The sequence below is a fragment of the Hemisphaericaspora subhashii genome (genome assembly GCF_019202705.1).
Source record: "Hemisphaericaspora subhashii strain CBS 10753 chromosome Unknown scaffold70, whole genome shotgun sequence".
Lineage (NCBI taxonomy): Eukaryota > Fungi > Ascomycota > Pichiomycetes > Serinales > Debaryomycetaceae > Hemisphaericaspora > Hemisphaericaspora subhashii.
In genome coordinates, this window is record NW_026057272.1 from 1,024 (window position 1) to 29,000 (window position 27,977).

Genomic DNA, 27,977 nt, shown 5'->3' on the forward strand with positions numbered 1-27,977 from the left:
TTCCTAGAAAAATCCATAAAATTCATTCTTAGAGAGGGTATCTGGTAAAAACACTTCAGTTATCAAAACCCTGCATAAAATGTATATCCACAAACCTGTAATAATCCCAATTTTATAGTATCATATCTTATCACCGAAAACACCTGTCTCCACGAGCAATCCACTTAATGCATCCATTAGAGAGGGTTTATGGTGGTGTTTGTGGAGTTTCTCTAAAAAAGTATTTTGCGCTTTTTTATGCATTGAAGAACACAACATCCAACAGGACAATTGAACCTGTGACACAAAATGTTGGAGAAAATGTCGTTTTGTTTCAGATAAGAGGGGATCATATTGGAACTTCCTGATAAGAGGAGTGTTTATTCTATTTGCTATATTCAAACATGATTCTTATTATCATTGGAGATCTCGCCCTTACTAAAGAAAGGCTAATTGGATCAATCTATAGGGAGAATGTGTTAGCTTAATAGTGGGCCATTGCTCTGGTGCTTCTTCCAGATAAGGAGATGTATTTATTTCAGTCACCTTCTACTTTTTCCAATGGCACAATAGATGGTCCAACAGAGGAGCAAAATTGTATTTTCTGAAGTTTTCATTGACACCACCAATAGAGGGACAGACAGATCTGTGGAATTTGAATGGGCCCTAGGAGCCGTAGATATCCAACAATCGCAACACATAATCAAACATAGTTGTAGAGTTTGCCAAAGGAAGTTGTCAATTGCAAAAAATTTGCCAGTTACCCCTTATTCTCACCTCCATTACCTACCAGTGTTAACACTTTGCCACAAATCCGATGTGATAGGTTCTTTTTCTTGACTTCAGAGAGAATGATAAGACTATAACTTGTGATATAACTCGAGTTCTGTTCTCTTTTGCATGATTTTAATGATAGTAGTTCATGAATACAAAATGAAAACAAGATATTGGAAACAATTGAATCGATAAGAACAGCTTGATTCAAACTTCATACTTCTTTTGTCATAGAGATATAAGAAAGCACATTAGAGAGGATTGCAAACAATAAGTTGGAATTTGTGTAAAATAATTAATTTAAATATTTTTTGTTGCAAAATGGTTCAAGCCTCGTTTAGATCAATTTCATCATCAATTAATTATATGCAGGAAGCATCATTCCACACACATTCAAGTTACTATTTTTAAAGTTTACGGGCTGTTTCTAATAACATTTACGGTATTTATTATGAAATAAAAAAAAATACTATACAAGGTATACAATCCAAACGCAGATAGAGCCTCTTGGCCTTCATCTAAATTGAACAAAAATCTCTAAAAAAAAGGCAATCATCCTACAATTTTCTTCTAATTCTTGGTATGAGCAGGTGGAGGACCACTAGGAGGACCATATTCATCAGTTGGAGGAGGTGCACCAGGAGGAGGAGCGAAATTCTGATTAGAATATCCATTACTATTTCCATAACTACCCAGTTCTTGATATTGATTAGGATATTCTGGTGGAACATACCCAGGGTTAGGTTGTGGAGGTAAATCATTCTTATATCCAGCACCACCATCCATTGGACCCATCTGTTGATTATAATAGTATCCACTTCCAGGGGGAGGAGCGTTCATCATTTGCGGAGGAGGTGGGGGTGGCATTGGTTGTTGTAAGGCGACTACTCTTCTTTTTCTTCTTTTCATAAATAAGTAGGATAATAAAATGAGGAAAGGGATGACTAGTAAGATCCATAATAACCATCTCTTAAGTCTCCATTGTTCGTACGTAGTTAATCTTTTCACTAATGTGAGTTTATCTTGAGGTAATAACATTACGTGTTCTCTCTTGGTTATACAATACAATTGAAAAGAAAGAAAGAAAGTGGTAGTTAATAAAACTTTTATGATTCTTGGAAAGTTTATTTTTTTTAACAAAAAGGGACTGTCTAAGTAAACTGTAAACCTTAGTCTAAACTGTAAAAACCCAACACTTCTGTCGTAATAATTTGAGATCTGTCGTAAAACATTTTTATCATTTGTCGCAAACGATTTCAGATTGTTTTTTATTCGCGCAATTTTTTTATAAACGATACAAAAAAAGGAGAAAGGCGTGTTGTTAAAAAAAAAACTGATAAAGATAGAAGCAACATAACAACTCCAACCCTAAAACCACAGATCTCAATTACAATCCACAAGTAGTCATCACTTCTTAGGAGTTGCTACACACACATCAACAACCCATAATCAATCAGGTGACACACATATCAAAATTGATTGATAAAAAATAGATTTGGACATATTTTGAAATAAACAAATCAGTGACACTAAGATCTTCATTGAATCACAAAAGATAAAGCATAGAATCAACCAATCATGAGTTTCTTTATGGTACCATCAGTGTCATATCAGACACAAGAGAAATTAAAGAAACATAAAAAGGTCAAAGGAACTAAAAAGAAGAGAACATCCCCCACTAGTGGAACTTCAACTCCTACCAAATTAAGAACAAGTTCAAGTACAAAAGGAAGTGTAACCAGTGAAGAAAGTAATCATCAGCATCAGCCACCAACACTGCCAATTGATAAAAAAATACCATTACCAACATCTGAAGATTTCACTAATAGTAAACAACAATCACCATTACCTAAAGTAACTGAACCTGAAGAAGATCTTTCACTTAAAATTGCATCTAGATTTAGTGAATCATTAAATAAATCACCACAATATCATGGAATGTCAACAACAGCTTCCTTAACCTCATTACCTGGAGCCTCTAATACAGCCAATACATCATCTCCATCCGCAGGTGGGGCAACCGCAACAGCAATGGGCATCACTCATTCATATCATGGAGTAACACAACGACAGTATTTAGACCGTCCTCAAGTCCATTATGTTAGACCAAGGTCAGGATCAGTATATTCGCATGCGATTGTCAATCCATCAGATTCACATCATCCTTCATTATCTTCCCATAGTAGACAAGGAACGGCTAATAATATGTCAGTAGCTTCTGGGTCGGGTGCTCCTGTGATTACACCTAAAGGGTTCAGGAAATTGTCATTGTTCGCCAAGTCGTCATCACCGGCACAACCACAACAACAACAACAACAGCTGAGAAGGGGTAGTGATGTGAGTAGTATGCATTCAAAAGCAACAGTAGGGCTGGGGAATATTGGCGATACTTCTGAGGTTCTGGCTAGAGGTGTACCTAAATTTAAACCAATTATAGATTTGACGGTTTTGAATAGTATGGAAGAAATGGAGAAATGTTTCTTTACTCCAGGATATGCTATATTTAGATATAATAATTTTTTAGCATTATTGAGTGATAATCATACTAGTGATGCAGTTAATTTTGCCAATGTTAGAAATCATTCATTATTAAAATTTATTGTTCGACAGAAGAATGCCGGTCATTTATTAAAGAAGAAGCATGGATTTGAACATTTTGATATTAGAGTATATGAAAGTTTATTAGCTTATGAATTATATACTTCTCGAGAATTTATGAGAAAATTGATTAAAGAAGCTAGTGATAATCATCAATTATATAATCATGAAGAATTGGTTCAGACTAATTTTGTTAATTATGTGAGATATTTATTGAATTTACCTAAAGATGTTAAGATGAAGGATTTGACTGACGATGAAAGAAGACATTATGAATATAAGGATTTATTCAAACGAATTGCCGAGGGGTTATATTTGATGAAGAGAGAAGAAACTAATGATATTGTTACTAATGAGAATGATTGGGCTTTGAAGACTAAATTATTATTGGAAACTATTACAAAAGTATGTTATGAATATATCTTATTGGAGAAATATAGTATTGATATTTTTACAAAATTTCATGATAATAAAATATTTGATTTACGTATATTATCCAAGATTTTTAATAATTTCCATGAACATATGAAGACTCAAAATCGTGAAAGTTGTAAATTATTATTTTTCAACACATTTTATTCAATTCAATATGGATGGTATATTGCATTAACAGTCCCATTTGTTCGAGTATTTGAAACCAATGTCTATGTTGAAGATAAACATCTTATTGAGAATGAAACCCGATATCATCAATTTGCTCAATCTAAACAACAAATCGATTTCACTGCCAGTGATTCAGAATTATATGACACATATTTCAAAAAATTATTATTTTCATCATTTGAAGAATATAATCAAATGAGTTTGGAGAAATTAATCAAAATATTAAAATTAATCGATAATCAATCACCCAAATATTCAAGAATTAATCGTCATGAAATCCCAGATCCATCGGCGACATATAGTCATAATCCTATGAATTTCGAATATTTCAACTCTGGTTTAAGTTCAATCCAATCAAACACTTTTGAAATGGTAAGTTGTCCAGACTTACCTCTTCAAGTCAATAGCGCGAATTATAAAACCATCCTAAATGAATTTCATCGGATATTAAAAATTGACGGAGTTTTCGAGACTAATTGTTTACAATTCGGTTCTAAAACAATTCATCAATTTCTAGAACGAAATAGAAGTGGAAGTTTTCCAAGAAATTGGGATTATGATGAATTTAATCTTGTGAATTATTATACTGTCATGCCAGAATTTGTTCAAACTGTCTTAATGGCATTATGTGATATTTTCGGTAAGGATAATGTCACATATAATATCTTATTATTACTGTCTAATTTGGAAGTGAATAATTTTTTGATTAATTTTAATGGATTGAAATTATTTGAATTGGTGGGGAAATTTAGTGAATATTGTAATTTGTTTGAAGATACTGGGGAATCAGTTAAGCTGGATAATGATACTAGTATCCATTTTATGGTTCATATTAAGGCGATTAAGACGCGGACAAGTTTATTCTGAAGAGAAGGGCACAGTAGTCCTTCACCCCCTTGATGCTGGTCATTCAAGGGCATTTTTTTTTTAGTTTGGTTACTTGTTTTATAGTTTTGCATTTGACAATGAAGAACAGTTGTTGTTTTAATTAGAAATATTCCTGCATCGTGTTATTTTAATTGTACGTACGGCTATACGATGCGGCATAGCTCTTTTCAAATTATTCCTTCTTATATATTTGGCAAATTACATTGTGTAACTTTACTGTTCTCCGCGAATGTTACAGAGAGATCTTACTCCTGGAAACCAATGAAAGTAGTGTTTAATGAAGTTCATTGTCAATTACGAATGACTCATTAGTCGCCACCAAATTAAAAAATCAAAGTCATAGTTATTTAAGCGCGCCAATTGCCTGAAAAAAAAAACTTTTTCTTATCAACTAAATTTTTCACTTCCCTTTTAATTCTCTTCTATTCATCTAATCATCAGCATATCAATTGAACCAAAAATGACAGAAACAGTCTACATAATCGACGTAGAAAGTGGAAACCTTCAGTCCCTCTCCAACGCCATCAAACACATCAACCCCAACTATGAAATCAAATTCATCCACAACTTGTCCGAATTCCAACAATATGACACCCAGATCAGAAAATTATTATTCCCTGGAGTTGGGAACTATGGCCATTTCGTGAAAGAAATCCATAATCGGAACTTATCAGGTCCTATTCATGACTATATTCTGAGTGGAAGGTCGTTTATGGGGATTTGTGTTGGATTGCAGGCTTTCTTCAATCGGAGTGAAGAAAGTCCGGAATACAAGGGGTTGGGATATTTGGAGATGGATTTGTATAAGTTTGATAATTTGGATCCTGTGTTTGTTGAGAATGGATTGAAGAAGAGTGTGCCACATATTGGATGGAATCATGTGAGTGAATTGGTTGAGCCAGATGGAGGGTTGTTTGAGGATGGAGTTTCTTTGTATGGAATTAACACGATTAATAAATATTATTTTGTCCATTCTTATGCGGCAATTATAAAGAATGAAGAAGCTAAGAAAGGGTTATTGAAGTTTGGAAAGGAGAATGGATGGAATTTTGCCTTTGCCAAATATGGAAGTGAAGAATTTCTTGCTGCTATAAATAAAGGGAATTTCTTTGCTACTCAATTTCATCCTGAGAAATCGGGTGTTGCTGGATTGAAAGTATTGAAAGATTTCTTGGAAGATAAACAATTCCCCGTGATTGCTAAGAATGATGTTCAATCTCATCCAGAGACTGAAGTTACTTTAGGTGGATTGACTAGAAGAATTATTGCTTGTTTGGATGTTAGAACTAATGATGATGGAGATTTGGTTGTTACTAAAGGCGATCAATATAACGTTCGTGAAGAATCAAAAGAAGAAGGGGAATCTAAGAGTAAGGTGAGAAATTTAGGTAAACCAGTTGAATTAGCTACAAGATATTATAATCAAGGAGCTGATGAAATTACATTTTTAAATATTACATCTTTCCGTAATTCACCAATTAAAGATTTACCAATGTTACAAGTCTTGAAGAAAGCAGCAGAAACTATCTTTGTTCCGTTGACCGTTGGTGGAGGGATTAAAGATATGATTGATCCAGAAACTAATCAAGTTGTTTCAGCTGCCAAGATTGCTGATTTATATTTCCGTTCTGGTGCAGATAAAGTAAGTATTGGAAGTGATGCTGTTATAATTGCTGAGAATTATTATGCCAATAATAAGGTCAAAACTGGTACAACATCAATTGAAACCATTTCTGCAACATTTGGAGTTCAAGCTGTTGTCATATCGGTTGACCCCAAGAGGAAATATATTGCTTCACCTTCAGATACTTCAATGCAAGTTATAAAAATCACTGATCCTTCCAAATATGGTCCTCAAGGTGAACAATATTGTTATTATCAAGTTACATCACAAGGTGGTAGGAAAACTCACGAATTAGGAGCATTAGAATTATGTCTTGCATGTGAAGATTTAGGAGCAGGAGAAATCTTACTTAATTCAATTGATCATGATGGTTCAAACAAGGGGTATAATTTAGAATTATTAACTCAAATTAAAACCAATGTAAGTATTCCAGTTATTGCCAGTAGTGGTGCTGGAAATCCTCAACATTTTAAAGAAGTATTTGAAATGGAATGTGGTATTGATGCTGCTTTAGGTGCTGGATTGTTTCATAGAGGTGAATATAGTGTTAATGAAGTTAAAAGATATTTACAACAAGAAGCTAAAATGGATGTTAGATTAGATGATAATGTTGTGTTGTAGTCAGTTGTTTGTATATATATATAGAAAATTGCATATTTCCCAATTGTTTTAACTTATTAGTTTACTGTATCTCTGGGATATACTCCCTATCTCTCTCATATTCCAATACTCTCTCGCTGATATATAGAGAGATCTGATATCTAAAAGAAAACGGTATTACTATGTAAAATCTGGGGTAAATTTAATTTAATTAAAGGGTTCTGTTCGTATTAATCTGATGATGATCTGATTAAATATTATAAATTTTTTTATTACGTAATCACAACTAAAAAAAGGTACCAAAATCTTTTTTAATTACGTAATCAAAGGAAATCATTTAACTTCGGATCTTCTTTCTTTCTTTCTTTCTTTCTTTCTATTGGATGTTTTACATAACAAACAACAACAGGAGATTAACAATAGAAGTATAGAGTAGTGTAAACATATAGAAAGAGAGAAATAGAATGTACTGCTATGAGTATTATTAATGTCATTAAGAACAGAAGTCCATCTTCTTGTTTAAGAGATGAGCAACAATCAATTGATAATGATCAATTAAGTTCAAGTCCAACTGATTTATCTTACGATCAACAAGGACAACAACAACAACAATTCTCATTAAAGAAATCCAATTCATTTCCAATTCAATCAAATCTACCGAATATGTTTAATAACTTACGTACAAATGAGGAATCATCATCTATACCTCCAAAGCATCAACAGCAACAATCTTCAAGTAAAAGCTTCATCAAGAAATTACTTCATATAAATAACAAAGATGATATTCCCCTGACAACCAATGGCCCACCATCCACCAAGAGTCTGCTGCTGCTGCTAACACGAAAACTCCAACGAGGAGCTCCATTCATGTTTCATTCCCTCTCGGAAGAAATAACCAATGATCAAACCAGATTACATCCTCAATTATCAAAACTGATTGGTCATATCAAAATCCCGTCAATATTCATTAAAGGTGGTATGTCATTATTAAAAGTATCTCATAAATCACGAAAAAGAATCTTATTCTATATAGATCCTTCAAGTTTTAAATTCACTTGGAAAGTATCCACCAATCTGTCGCCCATGGTGCCAAGTAATCCAACAACAGTAGCAGCAGTCCCCGGAATTGTACTTCCAGCAGCAACCCCGACAATAACGACAACCGGTGGAGGAAGATTATCAATCTCAAGTGGATCATCAAGAACTTATGAATTCACTCTTGATGATATAAAATCAATCTATATGACAAAAGATGCAAGTAGTTATCGAGAAGAATTGAATATTTCAAAAGAATTTGAAAGTAAATGGATAACTATTATCTATTATAATTTAAAAAAGAAGAAATTAAAGACAATTCATTTAATAACTGATCTGATTCATGATTTTAAGAAATTTAGTTCAGTTTTAAATAATTTGAAACTGTTACGCGATGTTTTGTCAAAAGAGTTTTTAATCAATTTGAATGATTTAGATGAGAATCAGAGACTGGCTTTATTGGATGGGAATGAAGGTTCAGGGGATGGATACGATGTGGGGGATGATGATGAGGATGAGGGGAAACAAGTTAGGGAATTTCTTTCATTTGATGATATTTTGAAATATGCTAAACGATTGAATATTAATATAAATAGAAATCGATTACAATCTATATTTGATCATGTTTGTCGAAATGTAATCACCGCCCCGAATTCAAACATATTCGAAAAAGGATTAAATTTTGAACAATTTAAATTATTTATTTCATATTTAAAACGACGGGATGATATACAACAAATATGGAGTAACCTCATTGGACCCAATAACGAATTCATGACTTTCGAAACATTCAAGCATTTCATACTTAATATCCAACAAGAAACACTAGATCCAGATTATATCCTAAAAATATTCAATAAATTCAGTCATGACAACCATCACCTATCAATCGAAGGATTCAACAACTATCTTCTCTCCAAATACTGTCAACCCTTGAAAAGTCTCGAAACCTCCACCGACACATATTTCTCCCACCCCATGAATGAATACTACATCTCCTCATCCCATAACACCTACCTCATCGGAAGACAAGTCGTGGGAGACTCCTCGGTTGACGGATATATCCGGGCCCTACAGCGTGGATGTCGGTGTCTAGAAATTGATATTTGGGATGGCCCATCATCATCAACGTCAGATGAAGATTCTGAGAATAATAGTGAACCAGTTGTGAATCATGGAAGAACGTTCACGACTCTGATTAGGTTTGATAATGTGATTAGAACAATCAAGAAATTCGCGTTTGTACTTACTCCCTTCCCGGTGATTTTGAGTCTTGAGATTCATTGTTCGATTGGAAATCAGATTAAAGTTGTGAATATCTTACGGGAGATTTTGGGACTGGATATGATTACGAGTCCGGTGGATGATAGTAATACATTACCGAGTCCCCTGATGTTGAGATATAAGTTTCTTATCAAGGTGAAGAAAACCAGTCCATTTGAGAAGCTTATCGAGATGGAAAATGGGAGTTTTACCAGTGCAACTACAACCGCCACAACTACTACTACAACATCATTCAGTGAAGATAACGCCAGCACATCAACCTCGATCCCATTCATGCGGAAAACCAATAAGGTCACAAAAATCTCAAATGAATTATCGGATCTAGGAATCTATGTCCAAGGAATCAAATTCCGGAATTTCTCCCTTCCAGAATCCAAAACCTACAATCATGTCTTTTCAATCTCGGAAAAATCAATGAATAATATGATAAAAACCCCGGAGAAACAAGTGGCAATCGATAAACATAATCGAAAATATTTCATGAGGATCTATCCCTCAAAAATCCGCCTAAAATCATCGAATTTCATCCCCGTGAATTATTGGAAATGTGGTGTGCAGATGGTGGCGACGAATTGGCAGACTTATGATTTGGGACAACAGTTGAATGAAGCTTTGTTTGACGGGGTGGATCGGAAGGGGTTTGTCCTCAAGCCTGATTCACTTCGGAAACCATTGATTAGAACCACGACGAGTCGGAGTAAGAAACAGGTGGTGAAGACTTCGCCGATGATGGTTGAGTTTGAGATTGAGATTATTAGTGCTCATCAATTGCCGAAGAAGGATAATAATGATACTAATGAGAGTGGAGGGATAATTAATCCATATGTATGTCTTGAGTTCATTGGTGGGAATTCTATTGAGTGGACAGGTGAAAGTGGTGGTGGAAAGATGAAGGGTAAGACGAATGTTGTGAAGGAGAATGGGTTTAATCCGATTTGGAATCATAAATTCCTGGGGAAAGTTCATGTTGGTGATGATTATGATTTATTGTTTGTTAAGTTTATGATATGTAATGATAATGGAGCACAGGGAGGAAGTGGAAATGGTGGGAATAATGGAGGGACAGATGGTGGTAGCGGAGGAGGAGAGGAAGGTAGTCCGATTGGATTGTTGGTTAGTAAATTGTCATATCTTAATCAAGGATATCGATATCTTCCTATTAATGATTTGTTTGGTGAACAATTAGTTTATTCATCTTTATTCGTTAAGATTAATTATAAGTATTATCATCATTCAGCATAGTTTTGGGTTATCGGTATAAGTCACGTGATTAGAAAAATTATTTTTTTTTTTTTTAATTTTTTTTTTTTTCGAGAATTTTTTAAGAGATGAGATTAAAATTTATTTTTGATCTTTCATTAACTTTATAGTAGATATATCTGATATATATACATATAGACTAATAGTAACAATATGGGTAAAATATCAACTAGTGAACTCAAAGGAAAACAACGTCATAATCCTTTATTAAAAGATATTTCATCCCAAGGAGGTAATTTAAGAACAACTCCAAGATCATCATCCTCATCCAAATCAACCACCAATAAGCTTACTAAACAACAAGAAGAAGAAGGATATTTAGATGCTACTACTTCTAGAAAGATCTTACAATTAGCCAAGGAACAACAAGATGAACTAGAAGAGGAAGAAGCAGCCGGACAACCACAACAAGTTTCATTCTTCGATAGACAACAACAACAGAAAGATAGTGACGAAGAAGAAGAACTGGAAGAGGAAGAATATTCAGATTTCCAAGTGGAAGAAATCTATGAAGAAGAAGAAATCGAAGTTGATGAAAAAGATGCCGAATTATTCAACAAATATTTCCAATCCAACGGTCCACAAGGTAGTGGTGACTCCCAAACCATAAACCTTGCTGATAAGATCATGGCCAAAATCCAAGAAAAACAAGATCAAGATCATCAACTCCAACAACAACAAGAAGGACTCGCCAAACCAGTCGATGCAGTCCTCTTGCCACCAAAAGTCATCATGGCCTATGAAAAGATTGGAAAAATCTTATCTACTTATACTCATGGGAAATTACCTAAATTATTCAAAATCTTACCAAGTTTAAAGAATTGGGAAGATGTATTATATGTCACCAATCCAGAACAATGGACTCCTCATGCAACATATGAAGCCACCAAATTGTTTGTATCCAATTTATCTGCCAATCAAGCTCAAAAATTCGTTGAGAATGTCTTGCTAGAAAAATTCAGAACTTCAATTGAAGATTCAGAAGATCATAGTTTGAATTATCATATTTATAGAGCATTAAAGAAATCCTTATATAAACCAGCTGCATTCTTCAAAGGGTTTTTATTACCTTTAGTAGATGGATATTGTACCGTTCGTGAAGCTACCATTGCCGCATCTGTATTGGCAAAAGTTTCCGTTCCTGTCTTGCATTCCTCCGTGGCTTTAACTCAATTATTACAACGTGATTTCAGTCCCGCTACTACCGTATTCATCCGTGTCTTGATTGAGAAGAAATATGCATTGCCATATCAAACCTTGGATGAATTGGTGTTTTATTTTATGAGATTCAGAAATGCCGAACAAATGGAGATTGATGCGAAGGAAGCACCTCAATTACCCGTTGTTTGGCATAAGGCGTTCTTGGCTTTCGCTCAAAGGTATAAGAATGATATTACTAATGATCAACGAGATTTCTTGTTGGAAACTGTGAGACAAAGGTTCCATCATGCTATTGGACCGGAAATTAGGAGAGAATTATTGGCTGGGAAACCAAGATTGACTGATGGGAATGGCGAGAATAATAATAAAGATGGAATAATGATAGATGCGTTTTAGAAGTGTCTAGGTTATGTGTATATTAGAATAATAAAATAATGTGTTTTCACTTAAAATGTTCATATAATTAGCTGTCTCTTCCGAAAATGGGTATAATTAAATGTAAATATGAAATGCAATCAAATTCTATATGGATATCTCAAATTATAAAATGTATGTAATTAGCAAAATAAATGCAACTGACCCTTTCCAAATATGGGTATAAAATGAAATATAAAAAAACAATGTAATTAAAATGTAAATGAAAATGCAATCAATCTAGTTGATTACAAATGACCGTGAACTTATCTTTTAGCATGTGCTTCTACCTCACGGGTTAGACATGCTCCACTGAAGTTCTCTTTCTAGCATCCTCGCAAAGCTTGTCAAAATCAGCAAAAAGGGCATAATAACTCTGTACCCCACCAATAATAGTCAACGCCACACAACTACCAATCCATAATCCATGCAAACTTCCACTCCAAGGAGAATAAAAACTCAAATATACACTCAATGGTAATCCGACCACATAATAACTAAACAAATTCACAATTCCACCAATCTTAGTCTGCCCTTGTCCTCGCAAACATCCTGCTGAATTGGCATTCATGGCGTCCAGAATTTGCATAAGGGCGATTAACCACATAACTCCCGATACAGTCCTAATAACATCCTCATCATTAGTGAACGCTTTTGCGATTGGACGTTGGAATACATATAATAACAAGAAATTAATCGTCGAAATCACAAGTCCAAAACATAATGAAACCTTAACGGTTGTCCTGGCAGCCGATCCCAAACCGGCACCCAAATAATTGGCAATTCTAGTACTTGAAGCAATCCCAATCGCAAATGGAATCTGATATGTCAATGCCGCCATAGTAGTACCTATAGATTGGGCCGCAAGTGCAATCGTACCCAAATATGATGATAACAAAGTCATGATTTCAAACGCCAAGAATTCAGCTTCAAGCATAATAAGTCCCGGAATGGCCAATTGGGCGAGTTTTCCCCAACCCTTGAATGCCTCACGGATGTTGAGACCTCCCCAGCATTTGAGGGGGTGTAATCCGGTTGGAGTGTCTTCTGGTTTGATATAGAAGAGGATGCATAACATGAGCCCAATGATCATGAACCAATAGTTTATGGCCACGGCGATGGGTGCACCGAGATATCCGATGTGTTTGACTAATAGATAGTTCATGAGTAAGTTGGATGGCGCGGCGAATAATAAGACATAGGTTGAGATGTGATAGATACCTTGGGCTTGAAGGAAACGTTTCCCACATTCGAAAAGGACATATGCTGGTATACCGGCTGAAACGATTTGTAAATAGACTGCGGAAAGTTTTGCCGTTTCCTTGTCGGGTAAGATTAGGGTTATTAAATCATATGCAAAGAATAACCAAACGAATAAAATTGGTAACATGACTGTAAATAATAATGCACAACATTTTTGTAAATAGGTTCCAACAAGTGTATATTTCTTTGCACCAAATGCTTGTGGACATAATGTATCCAATGCGGTGGCTATACCTTGAATAGTAGCATATCCTGTTATATTTGCTGTCATGGCACCCATAGAAACGGCAGCTAATTCAGTTGCACCTAAATGACCAACCATGAAAACTGAAACGGTAGATAAGGAATTTTGTAATAAAAAAGTCAACACTAATGGGACTGAAGACCTAACCAATGATTTAAGTTCAATTATTGGAGTAGTACCTGTGATTTTATGTTTTGATACCGCATCTTCAAATGCTTCAATTACTTGATCATCACCACCGACATAACTAATATGATTTTCGTTTAATAATTCACGTTCTTGGTCAATTAATTCTTGGGCAACACTCAGCTTTCTACGTAAATGCAAAGCCATAGTACTGGGGACGTGTAATAGTGGTTCGGTCTCATCTGAGGATGGGATATAATCTTCAACTGCTTGTTCATCTGTTGTTGGTGGAAAGTGATGGTAGTGTTGTCTATCTGATGGTAATGATGATGGAAAGAAATCGGATGGGATGAATAATCCTTGTTTACCAAAATCAGATCCATAGACTACAGATGCTCTTCTTTGGTTATTTGAATGAGTGAACTGATGTGTTCTCTCTGGTATTGATGACATATTGTTTCAACTTCGGAATAATCTGGAATAATTATGACTCAAGAGAAATGAAATGGATAAATTATTTTTCCTTTTTTCCAAAACCCATCGATCGTTCTTTTCTTTTATGGATTATTTTCGCGTATAATGAAATTAATTTTAAATTGAAAAATAAAAAATTGATTTTTCCGCCACACTATTTTGGAAACCGGGAATAGTTTCCTAAAAGGGTAAGGGCGCTACTGACTACTCTACCACGGATTAATTAAAACACTTTACTGAACTCTTTTACTTTACTATACACGAATGATAACTACTATTATACAAGAAGTCTAACCTTTTTCTTTCTATACTCTTACAACTACACTCACAATGACTTCACTTATCTCACATTAAACAATAAAATTACACTTTAAACTAAACCAACAACTTTATTATTGAAGCTGCTGTTGTTGTTGTTGTTGATCACTTATATTTGACAAAAGTTGCGATAAGCATCTCTTTGTGGCCAAATCATCTTGTAAGATCATTGCAAATGTTCCGTCTCGTAATGGCTCAGGTAAAATATTAGCCAATGCCTTTCTTGCTTCTAAATTATCCGATAATCTCATATAGCATCTCACAACATGTTTCAATAACCTACCTGAACTATTAGAAGGTTGCTGTGGTGTCTGTTGTTGTGGTGGTTGACCTGGTTGTTGTTGTTGTTGCTGTTGGGGATTTTGTTGGGATGCTGATATACTCAACTGGTCAATCATTTTCGATAATACCGAAGCAACAGTGTGAAATCTTTCAAAAGTAGTACAAACATATGATAACCCTTGATCATCCAATAGTATCTTCTGTAAAATAAAGATTGCCACTGTTTTGGACAATTCAGAAGAAATCTCCATAATATTCAAACATAATGGAACAATTTCAGTTGTTAATAAGAAATTTATAACTTCTGGAGTATCATTCTTAACTAATGCTCCAATAACACCCAAACTTGTTAATCTCAAATATTCAAAAGATCTTTGTCTAGCATTAGTACTTAAAAATGGATATAAATACAATGGTAAATTAGCATTCAAGAATAATCCTCGAGTTTGAACATTTGATGCAACACATTGTAATAATGCTAAAGCATTACATACTCGATTACTTGCAGATGCACTCAAATTAGGAGGATTTAAACATGGATACACTGAAATAATCTCTTCTAATAAAACAGTCATAACTCCAAATGAATTCCATAACACTAAAGCTAAATCATCATATTGTTCTCTTTTCTTACCTAATTCAAGTAATGCTCGTTCTCTATTTGTACCCGTAACTAATTCAGATATCCATTGATATATTTGTTCGTCGTTTAATGCACGATTACCTCCACCTGTGGAAGTAGCAATATTTGGTCCAAGATTACTACTCATACCACCTGGTGGTGGTTGTAATCCCGTGGATAACAAATTAGGATCATTTCTTGGGGTGCCTCCACCACCTCCACCTCCAGTGAATCCTGCTGGTTGTTGTTGTTGCAGTTGCTGTGGTGGCACTCCTCCTATATTCTGAATTGGAGCTGTTCCCGTACTGTACATATTACGTTGTTAATCTATCTATGTATCTATGTATATATGTCTATTGTAATGTATTGAACTTCCTTGGTGTATTTTTGAATGAACAGAAAATGAAGGAAGGCGAAAACGTAGAACTAAAAAAAAAAAAAACAGAAAAGTCTGATTATATGCAGGAATATGATTTTTCACTTATAAATTTAATCGACCCTTTTATGGATACATATCCCCAAATAGAATTGAATTGAATGAGAATGCTCGATCAAAGGTCATCAATGTATTAAGTGATATCAAATTCAGAGAAGTAGAATAATTAAATAAAATAACACATCTGTCTAACTAAATAAAATATTCATTCTGCCCGGGGCCGAACCAATTGTAAGCGCTACCATGTCTGACTGGATGCACCATCTGTTATGAAAGCTGACATCTGTTCCACCTGAAGGAATTAAATATACACCGACTCATTAGTACAATGATGTTCGAATGTCTGGTCCTCTGTTTCAACAAAGGCTTCAACACCTCCAGTGAGCACAATTCGCTTTTTAGCTCCACGTCTCCTCGTGGTCTTGTTCCTGTTAGAAGATACGTTGCTGTTCCGGGAGGTAGTGATAAGCTCATTGAATTGAGATTTATCTTTATTTTTGCTTACTAATAGACATGTGCAAATACATAAAATGCTGATCTTTCAAAACCACCACCACCTAGATAAGAAGCCCTCCATTGGGGTTCATAACACTACGATCATTCGTATCCACAAATCTTGCTAGTAAAATTTGAAACAGAATCTAACATGCCATCATTCCTCGCGCAATCCGATGCAGCATTGTCTTTAACTTCAACCTTCTTAACTAATGCTCAGATATCAACCTACTGAAATATCGATTGAAAGGATTCCAGAAACATTCTCAGAGTATGGATTAAAATGTCGAGTTCTAATTCATAATTATGCACAATCCTTACATACGTGAAGGTCTGAAATCAGCACATATTGCTTGAAGATGTGATCCTGTTTATACCAAGGGTTGCTATTATCGTTCAATACTCCCTTTATATAATCTCAAACACACATAAGCTACAATATTATGTGGATATAAAACAAGACAAATCCAGTTGGTGAACGAGATGGTAAAGATGTAATTGTGCACCATGTTAATTAATTGCGATTTTACTTCCGAAATATCTCAAATATACATATACTCTTAACTATGTAAAGGGTCAAGGTTTGAAATACCTGATTTTTGAGCAGCAATGTACCTGACTTAAATAAAGTATAATAATTAATTAACCAATATTTCTTTGGTGTATATTTCTAAAAAGCGCAATAAATAAAAATGGTCTCAACTTTTTATTTTTTAATCTTATTAAAAAAATATAATATTTTTTAATGCTAGATCTAAAATGTTTTTGCAACAATTTTGTTCCAAAAAAACAATATAGTTGTTTGGACTTACTTGCGATTCCAAGATGTTTACTTGATCATAATGTTAACCACATCTTATAAATGATGATGTGATCAAGTGAACTTAGATGTGAATTGAAAACTAGATTTGAAATGATTTATTTTATGAGGTTTTTGATAGTATTTTTTGATTATATTTTTTTGGCTAATTATTTTAATATTTTAATTTATTGCTACACCTGTTGTTGATATGAATGTCCATTTATATTTATAATTGGACTATAAGCAATAAGTGTACATGAAGATGATGCACACCAAGTGCTTTTAAACTTTGGACTCTTAACCTGAAGAAATGCGAGTTTTATAAGAAATTCCAAATTTAAACCACTGCAGTTAAAGAACAATCACTATACTGACTGTAATCCAGATTACTGCTGTCGCTTTACTGAACTAATAGAAAAAAAAGTTCCCCACCCCCCCTTTCCTCAATCAATTTTAGAGTAAATAATTAACATAAGTTATTTTTCTACTTTATAAAAAGGACCTTACCGTTCCTTCTAACTCACACCCAAAAGTATTCGTCGAAAAGAAGAGAATAGGGGTAATCTAACTTCATGCAATCCTTTTGGACTGTAATTAATAGTTATTTTTTTTAACATAAGTTTTTTTTTTTTTTCCTTATAACATTAAGGATATATAAACCCGTAAGAATGAATGATTTGTTTCTTTTAATTACATAAATAATATGATTAAACAATACAACTTGTTGTATTGTTTTTGTTTTTTCATTGTTTGATTGTTTAAGTGCATAAAATATTCAGTTAATAAAGAACCAATCATTTCCCCCGAATTGATTGATTTCAAAATCAGAAAATATTCATTTTTCATTCTTGATTCTAGAAGACACCTCTTAGTCTTCTAGCTGAATGACCTGTTTTAACTGAGAAAAGACGATTATGTCTATTATGTACGGATTATTCATATGGTAGGTTGTAATTAGAAATATAATACAGCCAAAACCGCTATTAACGAAATCGACCATTTGGCCATTGAGGTCGGTATCATCCCTCTACATGACCCGAGAACTACTCCAATACTAACAGGTTAACAACAATGTCTGATTACATTTTTACATGTGAGAACAAAACAGTTTTTTTAACAAAGTTTCGTTTCGATTTTGACATTAGGGGGCGTTTCTGTATACTACGCCCCTTTAGTAAAAAATAATAAATTTTGGTTGTGAAAGTGAAAGTGAAAGTATTATAGGTTGCAAAAAAGAAAAAGGAAAACAGAAAATTGAAGATGAAAAATTATTCTCTTACAGGATAATGGATCATTTAGTTTAGTCAATTGAGGTAGGATAGAATGGGTCAATTAATATGAAAAGAACTGATACTTTAGCAAAATAAGAATATAATTGTTCATTTTGTCTTCGGGGCCCTAGCTGCGAAACAGAATTGAAGTTTTTAAAATGTAATTTGCACGTTTCGTTCTAGACAATAGTTGACTTGGATCAATTCATGAAATCAGTATAATAGCAAGCTTATAGTATTCCCCATTATGTCACTTTCAAATAATCCACGAAAAGTCATTTATAATTTCTTAAGTAGAAAATATCAGATCTATTCATTTTATGCAAAAACAATTGTTAAATAACCTCCGGATTTGGGAGAACGTAATTCCTTACTCTTCACCTTTCTTATCAATTATTAAGGCTTTACCCCTTCGATATAAATGAATTACAAAGTTTCAATTGAACCATAACATCCTAAATTCAAATGAAATCCATAACAAGAAAAAAAATATTCATTTTCCATTTTCATTAGCCACTATTTCCAACGGTTTTCTGAATTTATTAAAATAATATTCAACCAAAAAAAAAAAAAAAATAAGAATAAATAATATTCATTTATGGAGGATTATGGGGGGAAGGGTCATTCCATATTCTCTTAGATGGAATAGGATACCCAATGTAATGGCAGAGATCGTCTTTCAAGGGGTGAACTCCCAATAATAATTCACCCAGTTTTAAGATACAATAGTATAAAAATTGACCAAAATTCCGATTGTAAAGAAATTGGTCTATTTTACATCTCTCATTAAACACCGCAATATGATTATCCAAGTTATCTACTACTATTTTCTATTGTCATCCTTAGTTTTTGGGTTGGACATTGAGACCGAAGTGATTCAAAGGGGTGGAAATTTTGAGGTACGGTCAGTTAATATACACTCCTGTGGCGTTTTGTCTCTTATTGACGTCAATATCTTTGACATCCAATACTTTGTTAACTCAGCAGAATTCTATTTCCATACTACAATTCCCACTCATCAATTTTCCTTCGCCAGCGGTGAGGTTGTAAATACTGGGCAGTTTAGAATTAATACCTATAGATCATTGACGCACAGTTATTTTTATTTTGGAGCTATTACTAATGAAAACATTTTCACTATATGGATAGCGGATAACTCTTATAGCGATGTTAGCCTAGGTAATTTATACAATTATGGGTCGTTTAGCGAAATAGTAGAGGGGCAAATTGGATCTCTCGATCTAACAGGGGAATTGTTCAATGATGGTGTTATTTGTCTCACCCATGTAGATTTTAACATTAATTACACCAATGCTAATGCTAGTGGTTGCATCGTACTTCATGATTCTCTGGTTTGGTTCCAGCAGGATCCTCTGGGATCCACAATTTGCTTTGCAAATGTCAACTCCAGAATTAGGTTAGAACAACCCCCATGTGTCCCAATTGTGATTGCAGGTTTTGGTGGTGGTGAAACTAACACTATAGAGATTAAAAGTTCGAACCCAGAGTGTACACAAATTGAATACGTTAACAACCTGCTCCTATCGATTCTGGCTGATGGGATTATATTTCTTTTTGATATTGGGCCAGGATTCGATGGAAACTGTTTTGCTTATAAGGCGGTAAACGATTCGTTTGTTGCTATTTACTATAATTCTCCCGTACATACCGGAAACACCTGCAAATGTGACTGTAACCAAATAATTCCAGACGATGCTCCCGGTGCTCATCCTGAGGTCATTACAACAACCAATGAAGAAGGAGCCACGGTGGAACTTACAATCACGACTACAGACGGATCTTGGACAACTATCACCTTCACTCCAACTCCACCTCCTCCAACTCCAACCCCAAGTCCATGCCCAACTCCAAGTCAGAGTCTAACTACAACTCCTCCAATTCCTCCAATTCCAACTTCTCCAACTACACCTACAGCTCCAAGCCCAATTCCTCCAATTCCAACTTCTCCGACTACAACTCCAAGCCCAATCCCGCCAATTCCGACTTCTCCAACTTCAACGCCAAGTCCAATTCCTCCAACTACAACTACAACACCAAGTCCAATTCCAACTTCTCCGACTACAACTCCAAGCCCAATTCCACCAATTCCAACTTCTCCAACTACAACGCCAAGTCCAATTCCTCCAACTACAACTACAACTCCAAGTCCAATTCCTCCAACTACAACTACAACTCCAAGTCCAATCCCTCCAATTCCAACTTCTCCAACTACAACACCAAGTCCAATTCCTCCAACTACAACTACAACTCCAAGTCCTATTCCTCCAACTACAACTACAACTCCAAGTCCTATTCCTCCAACTACAACTACACCTACAAGCCCAATCCCTCCAATTCCGACTTCTCCAACTACAACTCCAAGTCCAATTCCTCCAACTACAACAACAACTCCTCCCATTCCACCTCCTGTTGAAACTTCTACAACCACAACTACAACTCCTCCAATTCCACCTCCTGTTGAAACTTCTACAACCACAACCACAACTCCTCCAATTCCACCTCCTGTTGAAACTTCTACAACTACAACTCCAAGTCCAATTCCTCCAACAACTCCTCCTTTTTTTGCACCTCCAACAACAATTACCACTACTATTGATGGCACTTTGACAACTATAACTTTACCAATTGGACAAACTATTACCATCGATCCTCCACCAATTGTTAGAACGATCACTACATCACTCCATGGAACATTAACCACGTTAACATTACCTGTCATTTATGAGGATCAAGTTATCATTACCACAGCCACACTTACTGTTGATGGAACTGTTCTGACAGTCACCAGATTAATTCTTGGAGGAACGACAACTGAGACATTACCCGGAGCTCTTCCTTCTGTTTTAATATACACGGAAGACGGTACAATAATTACAGATACGCTTTTGTTACCACCTGGAGTTCCCCAACCAAGCACTACGATGGTTACTGTAACCATTTCTCACCTAGAAGCGATCGAAAATGAGACTGTTCCCCTTTTCCCAGTGACTACTGGTTTGCTTCCGGAAGGAACTACTATTACTATTCCAGCGGCTGGACCTACTGCTGTTCCTACGCTAGAATTGCGTCAGGTTGTGACACCGGCTGAAGCGGGAGCGACTAGCACATATGCTGTTTCGGCCTTAAGGGCCATGATTGTTTTATTTGTTTGCGTATTAAGTCTTTAAATAACTCTGTAGTTATTTTACAAAAATTGTGTGTATTTGATTGTATTTTTTATGTATGGAATATATGTTTATATTTGTTCACAGCAAACACAAACTCTCCCAGGGACAAGTACATGAATAGTCGTATGTCTAATCTACCCACTTATTCAAACTTCACAAAACTATTTAGAAAAGAATCCCAAGCAAACGAGTATACTCTTAAAAGAATTCAGACTCTGGAATCTCTTCCGATCTTAATTTCGATATAGATAACAAAAGAGATTCGTGAGATTTGTAGTACATAACCTATTCTTTCGTTCACAAACCAACAGGAGCCTAAGCCATATGCTTTCTGTTTTTCAAAGTTGACGATATACCAGGTTTTAAGGTAATCCTGTTATGAGAGGTATTCATCTCAATTTGTGTTGAGGAAGCTTACGACATTTTTTTTTGCAACCAAAAAATTGCTTACACCAACATTTTCCACAATAAATTTGCCACAATCTACATGCATAGATTTATTTATTATTTATGCAAGAAGCGGAGTTAATGTATGGCATATGTATGACAATATGTACTATCGGATCGACTCTGTTTTGATAATCTTGGATTTGTGGCATGGGATCGAAATAGCTATTCTTTCGATGGGTTTACATGGAAGGTAGTCAACCCCGAGTTCATCTCGGTAATTCTCGGGCATATTCAAACATCGAAGTTCAACGAGGTGTACACTCAATTGTCATTGTCCTTTTCCTGCTATGTGGCAGCAGAAAGTAATGATATTGAACCGTACTGATAACTACAATCTCTCTACACGATAGTATCACACAACTTAATAATTTATTAATTTACTATATAAAAACATTTTATTTATAATAATACACACAAAAAAACAAAACTATTCTTCATCCAACTCATCATATTTATCATTTCTATCTTCAGCTTTATCTTCATCTTCTATCTTTATCCCACCACTAACTGAAAATTGACCACCAGCACCAATCAATTGGATATCTTGATATTTAGTAGCAGTATTTACAATTCTAGTAGGTTTTTCCACATCTTCATCCAATGGACCCAATCCTGGGGCATAAGTATCAGCAAATCCCCATGCATATACCATTCCATCATCAGTGACTGCGAATGAATGATGAGAGCCGGCTCCGATGGTTTTGATCTTAGGTTGAGGGTCTTTGGCAGTAAATGATAATTTTGTTGGGATGGGTACAGACCGAGAATTACCATGGGAATCTTTGAATGTAGTTTCTGGTAATTTACTTTTAGGAATTCCGACTTCTTTCATATCATATCTTCCAAAAGCATATACGTCACCATTGTTGGTTAATGCAAGAGTATGATGTTCACCGGCGACGATTTCTTTAATACCTCCTTCGATATTAGATAAATCGGGGATGATTGTTGGTTTCATGATGATGGAACCATCTTCCAATTGTCCATTTTCGTCAGTTAATCCACATTGACCAAATTGATTCAATCCCCAACAATATACTTGATCATTATGATCGATGGCAAAACTATGGAAATCTCCACTGGCGATATATTTAATATCATAAAGTCCAAATTGTTGGGGTTCTAAAGTACGATAACGATGTCTTTCTAAAATACGTCTACCCAATTGGAATTGTTGTCCATTTCCCCAAGCATACACGATCCCTTTGGAATCAAGGGCTAATAAATGATCTTTCCCGGCGGCTAATTGAACTATATTCTTCAATTCATTAATTTTGAGTGGGGTACGTTGAAGTTTGATTTCATTTCTTAAAAATCCTAATAATCCTTCATTACAACGGAAACATCCCCAGGCATATACATCCCCATTATCGTACAATACAGCACTTAAATTATCAGTTGCAGCCAATTGAACGATTTTCCCCTTATTGGTAGGCAAGCCCTCCACTAATCCCGGAGTACTTTCTGCCTCATTCAAATCCCCATCCTCATCATCACTGTCTTGATTATCCATATCCTTCAAAACTTCCTTCACTTTCGAAGTATCCCTCCCCAAAACCCCACTATCATTCCCACCCCAAGACCAAACCCGGCCTTCCAGATCAAGCGCAAGGACATGCATTCCACCCACGGCAAAATCAACAATTCCAGCCGCTCCATCTAATTTATCAGCGGTTAAGAAGGGGTTCAATCGCGGTCTTTTGACTTCTTTGGTCTTTGCCAGGGGTCCGAGGCCCAATTCACACATTGAACCTGTTCCCCAGACGAAGATGTTTAATGGGGTTGATTTGGCGGTGGGGAAGGCGTTGATGGATGGGAGTTTGGAATAGGAGTGGAGGATTATGGATGCGATGGAGGTGGTTTTGAGTTTTTTGGTGGGGGTGGATGGGGTGGATTCTGTTTTTCTTTTTAATGAGACCATGTTGTGTGTGTTTGTAGTTGTTAATTGAGTGTTATCAGTCGTGTTGTGGTTTCAATTGGACTGTTGGTAATAAAAATAAGTGATGAATGTGAAGAGGGACGAAGGGAGTGAAAAAAAAATTGTATTGTCTCACAGAGAGAGGAACGGAGATGGGAATGAAATTCCAAATTGGGATTTTTTATAAACAATAATTTAATTTACACGACAAAACCAACTACTTAGCACAACTTGACTCTACATTCAAAGAGTTATATTCAATTCGAAATGACAATGTGATTTGCTATTACATTTATTACTATACAGAGACAAATATTAACTACAAACTAGCAAGCCTTGCTCATTGAAAGAGCACTATAATCCACCCACCTGATTGCACAAGCCCCGGGGCCATGGTCCTAATTCAATTCTTCCTCGTCATTTTCCATTTCTCTCTCCATCTCTGCATCTCTCTCTCTAAACCTAATCAGTCTTCGCCTTCAACCCTCTAATCCTCCTCATAGAATCCACCATAATCCAAAATGGAATTAACAAATATGGAGCATAAATCGCCCCCAAATTCCCAATCTCCCCATAACTCAACCCATATCCTGGCCCCTCGAGAATAATCCATCCAATACATACAAAAGTCGTAAACGCAGCATTGAATCCATATATAACCGCCCACAAAAAATAATCTACCCCTAAGGTTCCCATTAATAAACATTTCGTGAAGTAGAAGAATAATGGGAGTTGAAATATGAGTTCGACTATGCCGAAGAGTTTAAACCAGCTGGGGGAATGGATTAGGAGGATGTCGTTGTTGGTTGAGATATGGAATGATAATAATTTGGTGGTGATTTGGAGGTGATATTGTGGGGGGATGATGATGGTGGAGTCGAGGAGGATTGTGATTGGGATGTGGAGGAGGAAGTAGAGTAAGAAGATCTTGTCTTGGAGTTTCATTGGAACTGTCTGATACTGGTGCTGACTATTGGTTGTTTGCTTAGCAGTCGCTTAGTGACCCTGGGAAATTATAAAATAAAACGCGCGAAGATTTTTTTATTAGCGGCAGCGATGATGGATTGAATAATTGATGATAAAAACACTCATTAGACCGAGTATAATAAGAACAAACAGAACACTCCTATCCCCCAGATCAATACTCGCCACAAGTATCATCTCCACCGATTCATTAATCAGACATCATTCAACAACAACAACAACTATTATCACCACACTCAAACCTGCAATTCAAACAATCACCAAATATATCTCATCCCTCATGTCCCCCACTTCCTATCCCAAAAACCCGCTCGTCTGGATCGACTGCGAAATGACGGGTCTCGACGTCTTAGGCACCGACAACATCATCGAAATCGCCTGTTTCATAACCGACGGAGATCTAAATATCATCGACCCCCAAGGATACGAATCCACAATCTACTATCCCGAACAACGCCTCTCCCAAATGAATGAATGGTGTATATCAACCCATGCTGCATCCGGATTGACACAACGGATTTTGGACCATCCTGAACAGACTTTGGAAAAAGTACAAGGGGAATTATTGGAATATATCAAGAAATATATCCCCAAGAAGAATGTCGGTATCATGGCGGGGAATTCAATACATATGGATAAATTTTTCATGATGAAGGAATTTCCACGAGTGATTGAGCATCTACATTATCGATTGGTGGATGTGAGTTCGATTTCGGAGGTTGGAAAACGACATTCACCAAGATTGATGAAGTTGATGCCGTCGAAGAAACAATTACATACTGCGAAATCGGATATTTTGGAGAGTATTGAGCAGTTGAAGTGGTTTAGGGAACATTATTTGAAAGGTGGTGCTGACGAGGTTCCGATGGATGCTGCGAGGGAGAAGAGAAGAGAGAGACATGAAATGAAGAAGGAGGAGAATAGACGAGAGGTTATTGAGGAGATGAGGAGTTTGCTTGGAAAGATTGAAGAAGCAGATGGGAAGAAGGAGGATGTGAAATTGTATGTTGAGCAATGTAATGATTTGTTGATTGCATTAGATGAAAGTAATAAGAAACAAAAGATTCAATAGAATAGCTTGTATTATATATAACAATTAGGATATGATATTCATACTAATAGACCATCAGAGGAATATAGACAATCTACAAATATAAAATGACTGTACTTCATTCTAGTTGTCATGACTCATCTAGCTTAATGAGTGACTTTAAGAAACGTTTACACTAAACTCGGCCGATTGTTTTAAGAAGACCTTCGCACTTTTTTCTATAAATATAATAATTTCGCAGCCAATTCATGAGCCTAGACCTTAAACCATTCCCTTCTCAATTCAAACCAGACTCAATTACTTCTACACTCTAGATGGACAGCTCTAGATCCATACGGTCAATTCGGGGGGATCTACCTTTCTACTTCTAGAAGGAAGAAGAGATATTTTATAGATCACTTCCTAAAAGCGAAGAGGGGAATGGAAACTTCGCAATAATTTTTGATCTGAAGATAATATTTCTCGGACCTTGAGCGGCTGCAATGGAATCATCCCTAGAAGAATACAACGGGGGGAAGGAGAACGTTTGGTTGATGTTGTAGAAAGATGACTTGGAGATGTATTTTTAGAAAAAGGTGGGGAATGGGCCGTTGCTAATTAGATCAATGTCAATTATAGTATTACGTCTATTGTTCTTTTTTGTTGGTTGAAACAGTACGTTTGCCAACATTTGTAGATTGGATAGTGCTGCCTACAACCGTACACTCAGTATCATGTATATGTGATTGATTAAACTACCCATGTGTATCCAATCCCAATCCAGAAAGTGAACCCCTAACGACTACTAACCTACTACAATTGGAGGCTCGTTATTTGTCAACCAATTGAGATAGGTAGTTGATCCTTACGAAGATAGAAAATTGATTCTGGCTCTTTCCCCTATATTTACAGTAAACTATAGTAAACAACAATCAGCCACGGCATTTTCTGTCGATAAGCATATTTGATCCACCCCTCTCGTCTAAATATCCATCGTTCCATACATCATATGAAAGCTTCTATTTCAGAAACAATCGGCTGGGATTGCTTCCCAACTGTAGGTTGCCGCTGGAATTTTTCACTAAACCTTGGGGTGGGGTGGCTGATAACAATATGGCTATGTTATCTAATCTATTTTCACTTACTGATTGATCAAAAATAATAAATTTATATGAATTGCTTTTTGATAGACAGACTAAAATAAACAATACTGTGATTATGTAAGCGTATACTTTCTAGAAAATCTGGAAATAATAGAATAGCATAGGTTCATTGTTTTACTTGTTAGCTGGCAGTCTGATTTTCTTCGCTTGTAATTGATAATTATAATTATGAGTAATTTCTAATTATAACTTTTTATAGGCAAAGCAATCACTTGATAATTATACTTATACGGTAATTATAATTTATAAACCGCCTATCACTTGGCCCAATTTATGTCCAACTAACCACCTAAGTATAATCCATTGTCTCATTGGGGTGTACTACCTTGTAGGTTACTCCAACAATAATAATGATCATACCATTTGTAAACTTCCTAACAACTATTATGGGCTTAATAATAAAATGGTAATTAATGATTACATAATCGGAAGACAGGACTGGTAACGGCTTTATTACGGAAATAACATCCTAAAAGAGTAAGTCTCCGAATACTGATGACTTAAAAACGTGCTTAGTATGAATTACGGGTTTACTAATCATCATTATTTAATTTATCGGATTAATAATTAAAAAATAATTTGGGTGTCGGGCGTTACGCTTAGGTGGTTTTAGGGTTAAAAATAAAATCCGGTTTCCGAAATAAACTATGGATGGCGGAGTTTATATGTTATACCCGAAAGACCAGTTCCA

General features: G+C 35.5%; 10 protein-coding genes across 10 annotated transcripts; 6 read left to right on the top strand and 4 right to left on the bottom strand. All coding sequences in view use genetic code 12, as the record gives it.

The window, feature by feature from the left end:
* Window positions 1-1,323: 1,323 nt before the first annotated feature.
* On the bottom strand, window positions 1,324-1,791 carry J8A68_002413 (BatA domain-containing protein; the record flags this gene model as incomplete). The annotated part of the gene is made up of 1 exon (XM_049406161.1): window positions 1,324-1,791. The coding sequence occupies one exon, from the start codon at window positions 1,789-1,791 to the stop codon at window positions 1,324-1,326; it is 468 nt and encodes a 155-aa protein (XP_049264267.1).
* Window positions 1,792-2,331: 540 nt separating this feature from the next.
* On the top strand, window positions 2,332-4,821 carry J8A68_002414 (uncharacterized protein; the record flags this gene model as incomplete). The annotated part of the gene is made up of 1 exon (XM_049406162.1): window positions 2,332-4,821. The coding sequence occupies one exon, from the start codon at window positions 2,332-2,334 to the stop codon at window positions 4,819-4,821; it is 2,490 nt and encodes an 829-aa protein (XP_049264268.1).
* Window positions 4,822-5,302: 481 nt separating this feature from the next.
* HIS7 (imidazoleglycerol-phosphate synthase) lies at window positions 5,303-7,087 on the top strand (the record flags this gene model as incomplete). The annotated part of the gene is made up of 1 exon (XM_049406163.1): window positions 5,303-7,087. The coding sequence occupies one exon, from the start codon at window positions 5,303-5,305 to the stop codon at window positions 7,085-7,087; it is 1,785 nt and encodes a 594-aa protein (XP_049264269.1).
* A 453-nt stretch (window positions 7,088-7,540) lies between these two features.
* PLC1 (phosphatidylinositol phospholipase C) lies at window positions 7,541-10,627 on the top strand (the record flags this gene model as incomplete). The annotated part of the gene is made up of 1 exon (XM_049406165.1): window positions 7,541-10,627. One exon carries the CDS (start codon window positions 7,541-7,543, stop codon window positions 10,625-10,627), a length of 3,087 nt encoding a protein of 1,028 aa, XP_049264270.1.
* Window positions 10,628-10,798: 171 nt separating this feature from the next.
* ENP1 (snoRNA-binding rRNA-processing protein) lies at window positions 10,799-12,202 on the top strand (the record flags this gene model as incomplete). The annotated part of the gene is made up of 1 exon (XM_049406166.1): window positions 10,799-12,202. The coding sequence occupies one exon, from the start codon at window positions 10,799-10,801 to the stop codon at window positions 12,200-12,202; it is 1,404 nt and encodes a 467-aa protein (XP_049264271.1).
* Window positions 12,203-12,518: 316 nt separating this feature from the next.
* Window positions 12,519-14,306, bottom strand: J8A68_002418 (uncharacterized protein; the record flags this gene model as incomplete). The annotated part of the gene is made up of 1 exon (XM_049406167.1): window positions 12,519-14,306. One exon carries the CDS (start codon window positions 14,304-14,306, stop codon window positions 12,519-12,521), a length of 1,788 nt encoding a protein of 595 aa, XP_049264272.1.
* Window positions 14,307-14,719: 413 nt separating this feature from the next.
* Window positions 14,720-15,862, bottom strand: J8A68_002419 (CCR4-NOT core subunit; the record flags this gene model as incomplete). Its single annotated transcript, XM_049406168.1, has 1 exon — window positions 14,720-15,862. The coding sequence occupies one exon, from the start codon at window positions 15,860-15,862 to the stop codon at window positions 14,720-14,722; it is 1,143 nt and encodes a 380-aa protein (XP_049264273.1).
* Window positions 15,863-19,353: 3,491 nt separating this feature from the next.
* J8A68_002420 (uncharacterized protein) lies at window positions 19,354-21,741 on the top strand (the record flags this gene model as incomplete). Its single annotated transcript, XM_049406169.1, has 1 exon — window positions 19,354-21,741. One exon carries the CDS (start codon window positions 19,354-19,356, stop codon window positions 21,739-21,741), a length of 2,388 nt encoding a protein of 795 aa, XP_049264274.1.
* Window positions 21,742-22,618: 877 nt separating this feature from the next.
* Window positions 22,619-24,112, bottom strand: J8A68_002421 (Ran guanyl-nucleotide exchange factor; the record flags this gene model as incomplete). Its single annotated transcript, XM_049406170.1, has 1 exon — window positions 22,619-24,112. The coding sequence occupies one exon, from the start codon at window positions 24,110-24,112 to the stop codon at window positions 22,619-22,621; it is 1,494 nt and encodes a 497-aa protein (XP_049264275.1).
* Window positions 24,113-25,373: 1,261 nt separating this feature from the next.
* REX2 (Rex2p) lies at window positions 25,374-26,165 on the top strand (the record flags this gene model as incomplete). Its single annotated transcript, XM_049406171.1, has 1 exon — window positions 25,374-26,165. The coding sequence occupies one exon, from the start codon at window positions 25,374-25,376 to the stop codon at window positions 26,163-26,165; it is 792 nt and encodes a 263-aa protein (XP_049264276.1).
* Between the last annotated feature and the right edge of the window lie 1,812 nt (window positions 26,166-27,977).